The sequence below is a fragment of the Zootoca vivipara genome, chromosome 17 (assembly GCF_963506605.1).
Source record: "Zootoca vivipara chromosome 17, rZooViv1.1, whole genome shotgun sequence".
In the NCBI taxonomy this organism is placed as follows: domain Eukaryota; kingdom Metazoa; phylum Chordata; class Lepidosauria; order Squamata; family Lacertidae; genus Zootoca; species Zootoca vivipara.
The window spans coordinates 15,906,066-15,918,484 of record NC_083292.1 but is presented as its reverse complement, the minus strand read 5'-3'; the positions used below and the strand labels follow the sequence as shown (position 1 = coordinate 15,918,484).

At 46.8% G+C, this 12,419-nt stretch overlaps 1 protein-coding gene across 8 annotated transcripts in view; it reads left to right on the top strand.

The window, feature by feature from the left end:
- SFI1 (SFI1 centrin binding protein) overlaps window positions 1–12,419 on the top strand; it is a 38,068-nt gene that overhangs the window by 17,849 nt on the left and 7,800 nt on the right. For 6 of the 8 annotated variants that reach the window (XM_035097597.2, XM_035097591.2, XM_035097592.2 and 3 more), the window contains 17 exons: window positions 698–859; window positions 1,393–1,463; window positions 2,072–2,164; window positions 2,894–2,991; window positions 3,943–4,009; window positions 4,793–4,923; window positions 5,019–5,100; window positions 5,699–5,877; window positions 6,917–6,992; window positions 7,852–7,947; window positions 8,586–8,662; window positions 8,824–8,926; window positions 9,195–9,291; window positions 10,190–10,350; window positions 10,507–10,581; window positions 10,990–11,064; window positions 11,743–11,919. In XM_035097597.2, the coding sequence (XP_034953488.2) occupies window positions 698–859; window positions 1,393–1,463; window positions 2,072–2,164; window positions 2,894–2,991; window positions 3,943–4,009; window positions 4,793–4,923; window positions 5,019–5,100; window positions 5,699–5,877; window positions 6,917–6,992; window positions 7,852–7,947; window positions 8,586–8,662; window positions 8,824–8,926; window positions 9,195–9,291; window positions 10,190–10,350; window positions 10,507–10,581; window positions 10,990–11,064; window positions 11,743–11,919 (1,820 nt within the window). The remainder of the gene's footprint in view (window positions 1–697; window positions 860–1,392; window positions 1,464–2,071; window positions 2,165–2,893; window positions 2,992–3,942; window positions 4,010–4,792; window positions 4,924–5,018; window positions 5,101–5,698; window positions 5,878–6,916; window positions 6,993–7,851; window positions 7,948–8,585; window positions 8,663–8,823; window positions 8,927–9,194; window positions 9,292–10,189; window positions 10,351–10,506; window positions 10,582–10,989; window positions 11,065–11,742; window positions 11,920–12,419) is intronic. The other 2 variants (XM_060269517.1, XM_060269515.1) reach the window with 2 other exon arrangements.

Genomic DNA, 12,419 nt, shown 5'->3' with positions numbered 1-12,419 from the left:
GAGCTCAGTCCCTCTGCTCTTGTATTCTTGCGCCTAATTCAATTCTAAAATGATCTTAGAAGCAGAATTCCACTCTCTTACTCCTGTCACAGAACACCAAATTGTAGAGTAAACAATATAAAAGTCCTGTTTTCGTTTTGCTTTTTTGCATTAGTGATTCAGCACATTTTGTGTGTGTGCTCCTAAAGAATCACAGAAACACAGAATTATAGAATTGGAAAGTATCCAAGGGTTATCTAGTCTAGCCCCCTGTTTTGCAGGAATTGCAGTCCTGGTGTTCCAGCTCCAGCCCGGGACAAGAGCTCTAGAACGGCCAGCTACATTGCCCCCCTAGCTCAGCCCCTTCAGCACCCACAGTAGGGGGCGGGGCATAACTTTTCCTCACTCCACCAAGCTTGAACAGTTGCTGCTGTGCAAATGCTAATTTGCTTTTCATGCAGAATACCATGATCCCTCATTTAAATACCATAAAAGCCCTGAAGCTGAATTAGGCCAAATGCCCATCTAGTCCAGCATCCTTCTAGTATCCAGCCAGATGCCCCAGTGGGAAGGCCGCAAGCAGGCACCATAGATTACTTTAGTTTCCAGCTCCTATTTTATACCAAAACATCTGTTGCTTGAATACCCAGTGCTTACACACCACCCCCTGACCCTGATCCTAGCACAGATAGGACATTTTGTGCCTCTTTTGTTCCAGAGCTGGCCTTGCAGCACAACCGCACCCGGGTCCTCTTTCAGAGCTTCTCAATGTGGCGTCTGACTTGGGAACACAAACAACAACTGCATGCTCACCAGGAGCAACTTGTTCAGCTGGCTGCGAGGGTCGCCTTGCGAAGAGTTTTGACACGATGGAAGCAGTGTATCCATATTCTACTTGTGGTCCTTTCCAGTGGTTTGGGGGAAAATGGGTAGTAGGAGCTGAGGTGCATGTGTAAAATGATACTTCTGGTTTTTTTAAAAAAATGACTCCTTTTGAACATGAGGAACGACACTATATTCCAATAGGTTTGTTCCAGGTCTGCAGCACTAGAGCAAAGACTGGGGAAGGCCCTGCTGTTTGATTCTGTGAGCCCTTGTGGAGAGTTGGACCACTATGTCACAGTCTTTAAGAAGACATGCGTGTAAAACCATGAAAGTATTCAGAGAAGTTGATTACCGGGTGCTTATTTTCTCTTTTGCCTAACAATCAAAGGAAGGAGTGGGCACACATTGGAAAGTATATTTAAAGTAAAGGGAAGAATGTTAGGATAATGCAGATTAACTTGGTGGAATTCACAGACACAGGACGTAGATTCTTCCCCATAACTTTTATCCAGGTCAGTAATAAACTACTGAAAGGTTGATCTATTCTAGCTGGTTAAGCAAACTTTTTTTTCTTAACCTGAATAACAGATGTGACGTTGTGTGTCCAAAAAGCTAAGCACTATGAACTTGCTGAGCGCCACTACAGATGTCACCTGCTGGTAAGAGGTTTGCCATATATCTGGTGGAAGGAAGCCTTGCCTCTCTGGAATGACCTCTGACCAGGAAAAGTCGGTTCCTCCATGATGATTCTCCCATGGGGCCACTTTCTACAGTGGCAAGCCAGCACTGTGTGTATACAAGCAGCTGGAGGCCACAGCCAATCTCAACTCCCTGCTGCATAATTTTAGGAAGGATGGGGCTGGAGATGCACACACTACAACAGGCTTGGCCCTCCATTTGTTGCTGAACTACAACTCCAATCATCCCTTGTCATTGGCCATGATTGCTGGGGCTGATGTGAGTTGAAGTTCAGCAATGTTTGGAGGGCCAAGTTTTCCCACCCCTGCACTACAGCTCCATGACCAATGCTCTTGTACTGTTCCTCTCTAGGTGGCTTGTGTAGGGGAATATCTTGGTGGTTTATGCTTAGACAGTATCCCACTTAATACCAAAATCTGCTGTCAGAGGCTTCCAGTTACCCCATATCTCTTCTGCATGAAGCCGATCTTTATAAAGCATAAATAAGATGGGCTGTTGAAGACGCACCTTTGCCTTTGTAGTAGGAGTGGCTACTCCAACGTGCTTCTTGCTCTTTTGCTTTTCACAGCACTGTGGGCTGAGTGCCTTGCGTAAGAATGTTACAGAAGCTTCTGTCAAGCAAATGAGGATAAACTTGGCTCATCAGCAGCACCAAGTCATGGTGAGTTTGACTGTGTTCCCTGCTTCATCTACACTAAACCATAACCTTTAATGTGCCTTCTGGGTCACATTGGCAAGAAAACTATCATCTAGTGTTCCTGAGTTGTTCCTGTGGTAGAAGCAGTGTAGCAAGCTACAGAAAACTGTGTGTGTTTGTGTGTAAAGTTAGGAACAGTTACTTGCATATGGACAACATCATGAAAGAATCTTCTTTCTGTACCTGTGCAGGCCAACAGGAGTACCCTGACTGGGATGGACTCAGAAATTATGCTGATGTTCGGGATAGGGAAGTAAAAGTTAGGGATATGGAAGTTACCATGATGTGTCAGAGCAACCAATCTTCCAGGTAGCAAAAAGTTAGGTGTCATGTGTCGACCATAAATAGGTTGACCTACATGTGTGCTGTTGTCCAAATAAATTGTGGCCTGTCTATTTATATACAGCATTTGGAAGTATATTTAAATCCAATTTATTGGTATTTATATAATAGTTGTATCTTACTTTTTTTGAACTTATACAATCACATGTTATGACATTTACCTACAATAATAATAAAGAGGAAGAAAAAGGATTGTCTGTCGCTTTTGTCATTTGCCATTGAAAGGAAACATCCCTTTGCTGCTCTGTTGATGTTTTTATTTCAAAAAGACCTTCTCGGTTGGCCTGCCTGTGTTTAAGGGAACCAGGCTTTAGGGTGCTTCACACTCTGTCTCTTCCCATTTTCTTTTAGCTCTTGCTCAGGTTCTGGAATGGATGGAAGTCTCGTTTGGAACAGAAGGAGGAAGAGCGATACCGCTCCCTGACACTGTCAGCTCATTCTCACTACAGGTGAGGAACCAACTATATTGAGGCAGCAACAGAGCTAAAACCTGGTAGCTCAATTCTTTTTGAAGTCTGGAATGCTTCTGTATCTTAAATCTTCTAGGCCCCAAGTTGGTTTCCTCCAGAGGTTTTGGACAACAACACACATCAACCCTAGCATCCTGTAGCCATGCTGGTCAGGGCTGATGGGAATTGTTGTCCAAAACTGCTGGCGGGTCCCAGGTTGGGGGAAGGCTGTTTCAGACCCATGTTATTAGGAATGAGCCCATTCTGCCCATTCATTCTTTCTTTGTTTCTTTTTAATCTTACATCTATTACTATTACATCTTTCCATCTCAAAGCTCACAGTGATGTTGACTGAGCTCCTGGGAATGCCCCTGTTTAAGCACTGGCTGGACATAGCCTTGCCTAGCTTTTGAAACAGGATAGTAATAATAATAATAATAATTGTTGTTACTACTGTTCTTCATACACCACTTAATCAGTTTCCAAGCAGCAGATCAAGTGTTACTCTCTGAGTCATGGGAACAGGGCAGGAAAGAGGTACCCAATGTTGGTTCCCTTTGGCAGAATTTTACTACTTAATAATTGCTTGTGTTGGCATAGGTGGCTTTGTCACTTGTTGGTGGTGACAAGAGGTGCAGTTGACACTGGCAGAACTGCTTGTAATGAAACAAAGAGCAAGTCATTGATGACCTTACTTCATCTGCTTTCTTTTGTGCTTTTGCTGGCTGAAGTCCACATGAAGCAGCACAAATGAATCCTGACAGTTGCATGGCCATTGCCTCCAAACCATGGAGACCTCTACTGGGTAGCATGAGTGGCAGGTTAACCTTGTGCTTTTTCTGTTAGCACTCATTCTGTGTCTGTGGGGAGCTGTCCTTGGTCCTGAGCTGAAGGGAACTGTCCACTACGTTAGAGGCAATTGTTGACAGAACTGCATACTTTACATTTCAGGACTGTGCTGCTGCACAGGTGTCTCAGTACCTGGTCGTGCCATGCCAACTGGAAAAGGCACAAGAAGGTAAGGGGGCATAGTCATCTTCAGACTATTCAGGCTCTGAATTTTTCCAAGTGGGATCTGCTTTTAAGTGATACCCTTTCCCTTCTCCATATTTATCCTTTTCTCATTGTGTATTAATCCCACTCTTTAATTGTCTCTTTCCATCATTCTCATTTTCTTTTCTTTCTTTCTTTCTTTTGAAAAAACACATGGTACGTGATGCTGGCCTACGTGATTGTGTATCACCAGTCAAAGACTGATGTCTTATAGGGCCGCCTTCCCCAGCCAGACTCCCAGCTGCCATCAGCCCCAGCCACCATGAACATTGGACAGAGGTGATGGGAACTGCAGCCTAGCAACAGAAAGGTCGCTAGGGCAAATTTAAGTTCTGCTTCATGCAGTTCCATTGTGGTGTTGGCTCTTTCTTCAAGACCCTGCTAAACTCTCTCTGCTTACTAGTAGGCCCTCCAAGCCAGCATTTTCAACCTTAGGCTCCCAGATGGTTCTGGACTACAACTCCCATCACCTGTAGCCATTGGCTAAGCTGGCTGGGGATGATGGGAGTTGTAGTCCAACTACTTCTGGGAAGCCAAGGTTGAAGAACACTGCTGTATAAGGTAGAGAGTTGTTCCTTACTTTAAATGGAGCAGAGCCAAGTAAGTGAAGGCTGCTCTATGGGTAGCTGCTTGCCACTCTAGTCGCTTTGTATCCCATATGTGTACTTGTTTCTTTGAGATAGCTTAAGCCTTCCTGGTTTCTCAGAGTGAGGCTTTTGTCGCTTTTGCTTTTGCCATATGTCTTCAGCTGCAATATGCCAGAGCCAATAGGCACTACAAGGGCGTGATCTTGCCTGCCACTTTTGAGGCCTGGAAGCGATTCAAGGATCATCAGTGCTGGTGGCGAAAGATGAAGGGGATGGCCGTGTGTTTCCACAGGTAGGATGGAGGTCAATAAAAAGAGAATGTTGCAGAACAGCTCTTGGCATGCATTGAGTGCCTGTTGAAACTCTAGTGCTCTTCCTGCTTTCCAGAGAAATTTGCACCAGGCGATGGTTTGAAAGGTGGCGGCTGAGAAAACATGAGCACCAAGAGAACCACATGGCAGAGGAAATGGTAAATCAATTTTTTTTTTGTTTCAGGATAGTAGACAATTTCTACGCTGCTGTTCTTGAATATACAATGTCAGGGGCTTCGGACAGGAGGCAGCATTGGTGGATGCTTACCTTGTTACATTCTGAAATGCCCTTGCTTGCTGTACCTGCTTATTGTACCTGAGATGCCTGTGCCAAGTCGTAAATCTTTAAACACACATGTCTACCAGTGCCTTAAGGCACTTTTGCTTACTTGGAGGCACTTGCCCTGGCCTTCAGACACATTGCTCTCTTCTTATTCTTTGTGCACCAGAGAGGAATCCTATAATTCCAGACATGTTCTGGGTCTCAAAGTGATGATTAGGCCGCTTGGAAAGAGGAAGTAGAAGGAAGCAGGGTATTTTTGGCACCCACAGCTGCCTCTGGTGGTGCTTGTGCTGCCAAATCATTCCAGCTCTCCTTCCTGGCTCCCCCTCAACTGGGTGGCCGTCTTCTTTTTAAAAAGACTGTTTGGGTTATTGGGGACAGGTTCCTTGCAAAAGAATTATCCTACCTTTGCAGGAAGCCTGGCATGTGGCACAGCATGAGCTGGCTTCAAAATGCCTCCTCTCCCTGTGTAGGCTGTTCTGCACTGTGAGCGATGGCTGCTGTCCCAGTCCTGGTGCTTCTGGCGCAGGAGAACTGTGGTTCAGCTGGAAGAGCGTGAGGGACTGTCTTTGGCCAAAGAGCATCACAACCACCAAATCCTGCAGACTGCTTTCTGTCTTTGGAAGGAGAACGTTCAGGAAATAAAGGAAGGGTAAGGTAACAGAGAAGAATCAATAATAGCATAAGATAAGCCTGGCTGCTGGATCAGGTCAGTAGCTCATCTTGCCCAACATCCTGTTCTTTCAATGGCCAGAAATGTGTCCTAGTGGGAAGCCCACAAGCAGGGCCCAAGTGCAACAGAAACTTTCCCCATCTGTCATTCTCAGCACCTGGTATTCAAAAGCATCCTGCCTCCAACCGTAGAGGTAAAAGCACAGCCATCAGGCTTAGTAACCACTGATAACACAGGTCCTGCAGCTATAACCGCTTTAGGCTGACTTTACCTGACTGGCAGTGGCCACGTTCTTGCAAAAAAGACCTACACCTACTACAAGTCCCTTCAGCCTGCGGTCTACATCAAGCCCACCAAACCTTTGCAACCTGAATTCCTGCCGCTTCCCCTTACCTTGCTATTGCCTTTATGGAAGGGAAGGGAAGCAGCAGATTGGAACGCAAGCCTGATCCAGATCTACTTGTAGGGCTTAGTCCCCATATGACCTGCTTGAGACTCCTGTTGTTCCAGAAGCTTACTTGCTGGTTCCGCTGCAGCTCCCTCCTTTGGCCCTGTCTTGGACATGGCACACAGGCAATTCCCAAGTAGATATCCTTCAGGCTTAGTAGTGCAGGAATAGTGCTACAGTGGTACCTCGATTTTCAAATGTCATGGAAGTCGAATGTTTTCATATGCCAAAAACCCATAAGTAATTGCTCCCGTTTTTGAACGTGCCTCAGAAGTCAAATGGCTTCTGCAGTGTGTTTTCCCATTTTTCCAATTGAACTTGCAGCCAGCCCTTTGCGCCTCGACTTTTTAACATTTCGGAAGTCAAATGGTCTTCCAGAATGGATTACGTTCAAGAACCGAGGTACCACTGAAGCAGCATTACCATTTATAAGACCACTTTGGGAAAGTAAGTACTTTATGTGAGATAAAATGGCAGGCTCTGCTTTGAGGCTCACCACCTAAGACAGTAGCACAGAAGGCCCATGTCTATCCTGAAGCTTGAGAGAGGGTCTGCTGTGCTTCCCTTTAGGAGGACGAAGGAGGCCAGAGCTTCAAGGTTCCACTCTGTCAAGCTCCTGCGATGGTCTTGGAGCAAGTGGCGACAGGTGAGAGAAATACCTGATGGATTTCACATTGGTCGTCTACCTGTTGTGACTCACATTCCTAGCCTTGTAAGCAGTGTGTGTGGATATATGTGGTGTGTTGTGCGTACCTTGAAATTCTGCCTCCAATAAGCCAACATTTTGTTATGAAATCAAGTAACATATATTGGGTAGATCTGCATCTGTGCGTTGGTGTGGCATAACTCTGCCACACGTTCTCAAAGAAGTTTGAAAATGTTGGTAAGGATAAAAGGAACAAAAGGAGGGAAGAGCACAGAGATGAGGGATAGATAGGGAGGCTGTGGAATAGCTAGTGGGGAAGGTGGAGGAGACAATTGTCAGCCTCTCCTCCAAATGCGACACTTTGGCTTTGAAGATGCCAGTAGTCATTGCCCACACAGTTTCAGGCTTTTCTCTACAAGTGCTAGAAGGGTTGTCTTTAAAACAACAACATTGTGAAATCCAAGATTCCTGGGGTGCCAAATCCTGTGGCCGCTGTTAAGATTCCAAATGTGAAGAACTTGAGACCATGAGAGAATTACAGCAATTGAAGGCAGAGTGTAAATTGTTGCTGTTGATTTAAATAAAATGGTTTGACACTTGTTGCAGCCATTCGCTGTAGGAGGCAGGAGAAAGATGATTCTGTGTTTTTTTTTCCCCTGAAAGGAACATGCTTCCAAGTGCCATGAGAGGCTCATGGGAGGCTCATCTGGAGGGTAGCAGTTTGGAGAAGGCTGATCTAACTCATATGATCAGCTCTAACACTCTGCTTGGTTGCTATCCCACCCTGCTGAAGAAGCTGCACTTTCCTTTCTTCACTTTGTCCCACACAGTGACGTTCCGCTCCCCTTTTCCCTTGCAGTACTTGAGGCACCGCTCTGAGAAGTGGGCGAAGCTGGTGAGAGCCGATATGCACCACCAGCAGGCTGTGCTGCACAGGGCCTTGTCAGCCTGGAAGGTATGGCTGAGCTCTTACTTGTGATGCCCCAGGTGGCTTGGCTGGGCTTGGCTGGGCCCAAGGACAGCAGTCCCAAAGAACCACCAAGTTTGGCTGAGCTGGGATGGAATCCAGTGTTGCCTTTGCCTATTGATGTGGGATACCTTTCCTTTTTGTGTCATATTGGTGGCATGTGCAGAGGGCTTTGCAATGCTTGTCTTGAGGTAGGGGCTCTGCACTGCAAGGACAAGTTATGGGAGTACTCAGAAAATGTGTTAGCCCTTTACATCAGGAATGCTTTCCTTCCTTAGAGAGAGGGAGACTGAGACTGAGCTGTGAAGAGGAGCAGCTTGCCAGTGAAGCTGCCTTGTGGCCCACATCAGCCAGAATCCTCAGCAAAGAGGGTATCAGACAATGTGGCACTTCAGCTCTCTGCCTCTTGGGGGGGGGAAGCCAAGAGAAGCAGAAATGTCCTGTTTCTGCCAAGCAAACACACCTTAGCAGCAGCAAAGAAGTCCTCTAATTTCCTTAAAGGGGAACCTGGACTTACAGTAAATACTGTACCTCTGATTGGGGCACATGTGGGCTACACAGCTCTAACTTCTGCTTTGGTTAAAGCTCAAAATTAGGAACAATGATTTCACATTTTTCTCTTGCAGGCTTATCAGAGTCACATCCAGCACATTCTGTCCCAAGTAGCCAAAAAGGAGGAGGAGCATAATCAGCGGCTGCTACGGTAAGCCTTCTTAAATCTGTGGCGGTGCTCAACCTGGTCTGACAGTCTTGGAGGAACCCTCTCCCTCAGCCCTCTGCCTTTTCCCCATCCTGGGCTTCACAGAGGGAAAGGATTTGCTCTTGGTTAGAGCTTCCCCCCCCCCCATCTCTGTCGGCCCTCAGGCAGGCACTGTGCACCTGGAAGGAAAATGCTGCAGATTCCAAGCATGAAGCTGAGAAGGCTGCTTTGGCAGAAGATCATTACCGAAGAGCGTTTCTCTCAAAGGTAACTCCCATCAGGAGGGAAGGCTAAACTCCCAGTAAAGGTCCCTTACCCCTGGGCTGGTTGGGGTGACTCAGGCATGACATGATGCCCTTGAGCCTCCAGTTGAGGAAGTAAAGACAGCACAGTATTGTTGTTGTTGTTGTTTAGTCGTTTAGTCGTGTCCGACTCTTCGTGACCCCATGGACCATAGCACGCCAGGCACTCCTGTCCTCCACTGTCTCCCGCAGCAGGAGTCCTTAATGCTGCTGCCCCTGTTTTCTCTGCCTAGGTTGTGCTCAGATGGAGGGATGCAGCCTCCTTGTGTGCTTACCATCGTCAGCAGGAGGCAGCAGCTGTGATGGAGGCCAGAAAGCATTTGCATGCAGGTGAGTGTGGCAATTTGCAGTATGACTTGCTTGAATGTGGCATATGATCCCAATACAGTGGTACCTCAGGTTACGAATTTAACTCGTTCCAGAGGTCTGTTCTTAAACCCAAAACTGTTCTTAACCTGAGGCGCGCTTTCGCTAATGGGGCCTCCTGCTACTGCTGCGCCTCTGGCACGCGATTTCCGTTCTCATCCTGGGGTAAAGTTTGTAACCCAAGGTACTATTTCCGGGTTAGCGGAGTTTATAACCCAAAGTGTTTGTAACCCAAGGTGTTTGTAACCCAAGGTACCACTGTACTAGCCTTCTGCCTCCTCCTGCATTGGGTCACTGGATTGGGCCTCTTTGTATGGCAGCCATATACCCCCCTCCCTCATGTAGTGGAAGAGGAGGAAGGCCTGTGATGGGTGATTCTTCCCATGCATCAGTGGATGCAGGATGCATAGCAGCTTCAAAGCCATCCACCAGGGAAGGGCAGAGTGTGTGTGTGTGTGGTTTTGTGCGATTCTGGATTGTTCGATATATATGATGGTTGTAAACCACCCCAAAAAAATTAAGTGAAGGTTAATCTAAAAACCTGTGTAAAATGTAAGTCCACAAAGCTTTCATGTACATGGGTTCCAATACAGAATTGCACAGTTCTCCAGATTTCCAACCTCAATGTTACTTGTCACAGTACTGTGCTGTTTATTAGTGAGCAGCCTTCCTCCAACCTGGTACCTTCTGGATATTTTGGTGCTTCCAGCACCATATGCCCAATGCTGGCTAGAGTAGATGGGAGTTGTTGGGCAAAATACCTTGGAGAGCACCAGGTTGGGGAAGGCTGCTTTGAGAAATAGGATGGGAGGAGGGCTGGGCTTCTTCTCGCTCACTATTTTTGATCTTCCTGTTTCGACAGTGAGCCTGCAGGGGATGTTTCTTCGCTGGAAGGAGTCCTACGTTCAGTCCTCTAAGCAGAGAGGGCAGTTTGTCTTGGCAGCTCAGCACCATGGGAGACAGCTGCTTAGCAAGTGCATGGCCAGGTGGAAGCAGTATCACCTCCAGTGCATAAGGAAGATGGTGAGGAAATTTGCAGATTTCCGTCTCCAGAGGATAGGAAGCAGTAAACCAGACATGTGTGGAAGGCTTTCTAGGACAGCCTGATAATTTTCATAGGAAAGGGCCAGGCTCTGTGTGCCTCAGAGTGGCAACCCTTGTGCCTCTTTCCCCCTGCAGCTCCTGCAGAGACAAGGAGATCAGCTGATGGCCCGGAGGCTTTCCTCTACCTGCTTCTCAACCTGGAAGACACAGGTGAAGTCAGACGCATCCCTTTCCCCTTCCAGCCTCTGACTGCAGTGGGTACATCTGACGGCTGAGATGGATCAGTGAGGTTGCTGACTAATGACCGTTATGTGGCATTATGGGAAACCATATTGTGGGACGGGAAAGAAAAGGAGTTCAAATAAAGCGTATCCCCTAACCCTTGCCCTAGGTGCAGAGGAGATGATGAAAGGGGACAAAGGAGAATAATTTTTCAGTTAATACTGAAAACGCAATGGAACTTAATGGCTTCTATTTATGCTGGGGTTGGGATTTCTTCCTTCCTCCCTCATTAACCTGGCCCACATTTTCTTTCTTTCTTTCTTTCTTTCTTTCTTTCTTTCTTTCTTTCTTTCTTTCTTTCTTTCTTTCTTTCTTTCTTTCTTTCTGCACCAACAGTTGGCACACAGGAAGAGGGAGCAGGAGAAAACTGTGTGGGCGCTTTGGCATTGGTCCATGTCCCTGCAGGGCAAGGTCAGTGTTGGCAGGCAAGAGAGGAGGTGCATTCACATGGTCCTGTTGGGAGGGAGCAGCTCTGTTTGCAAGCAGACTGCCTTCTCTTTCTCCCTTTGCTGGATTGCAAAGCCAGGGTCTAAAGAATCACACAGCTCATTCCATGCGTGGGAGTGGGAGGGAGCTTTCTGCAGTTTGGTTAAGTGCATATTACCAAGGAAAGAGGAGGAGGAAGGTGGAGACACAGGGTGCTCTGTTTCCAGCTGCAGCTGTGCATCTCCCAGCAGCCGTGGAGGGCAGTGCCATCTCTATTACTAGCAGCACTGCATGGAAGGGCCTTCCACATCTGGGCAGTGCTGAGGAGCTGCTTCAGCCTAGGGCATCATATCTTGAGAGGGAGCACAGCAGTTGCAGCTAATATATGTATTTCCATTACATATGTCAGAGATAAAAAATGTTTTCAAGAATATAGGGAAGATCAATCTCTCACTTGTGGATGTTTTTGCACCACCTCCCACACTGCTGACAGTTTTGGATCTATACTTGAAATTCTGAGAGCTTAAAAAAAAAGCACTGGCATGTGTATTTGAGTTCCTTGAACCTGTTTGCTTTTTCTGGAGGGAATTTTTACTGGTTCCTTTGTTGCTGATGAATACGAGAGGCTGTGCGGCTGCTGTCACCTATGTGTCTTGCCTGCAGGTGTTTGATGCTTGGCTGGGATTTGTCCTAGAGCAGCAGCGCAAGAAAGGTCGGATTGAAAGGGCTGTGGAGATTTACCGGGCTGATTTGCTGCGGGAGGGTGTGACCCGCATCCTGAGGTACACGGCTGGCATGAAGGAATTCCGAGGGCACTTGCAGGCCCAGCATCAGGTGAAGGTAAAAGAACGGGACCCCTCTTGTGGCTCCCTCTCATTTCACACCTGTACAACTTTACCATCATAACCCATTTTATTTCGCAACAGGTTGATATCTGCTTCATACACAGTGGTTTCTTTTTTGCATGTTAGATGGGTTGGATCCACCATGATGACTAACAATTATTTGCTCTTTTACCTGCTGTTCACCCTATGATCTCAGGACATGTCACAATAATTTAAAATAAAATGTGAAAAATAGTTTTTTAAAAAATTCAATCACCAGAATAGGGGGTGTTCTGAAAATATTTGGTTGTTGCCTGTGCTGGCTTGTCCTATCTGTACGTAAGCAGGAAGCACAGATCCCTTATGGGGTTCCACCCCACAGCACACTCACAGGTACTCCTGGGACAAGTATAGGCAAAGTAGGTCCTGTTAGGTCCACTGCCCTGCTTCTCCCTCTAGGGGGCACTACAGAGCCAGAGAGCGACATCATCACAGGTGTGCCTGGCCCAGACAATG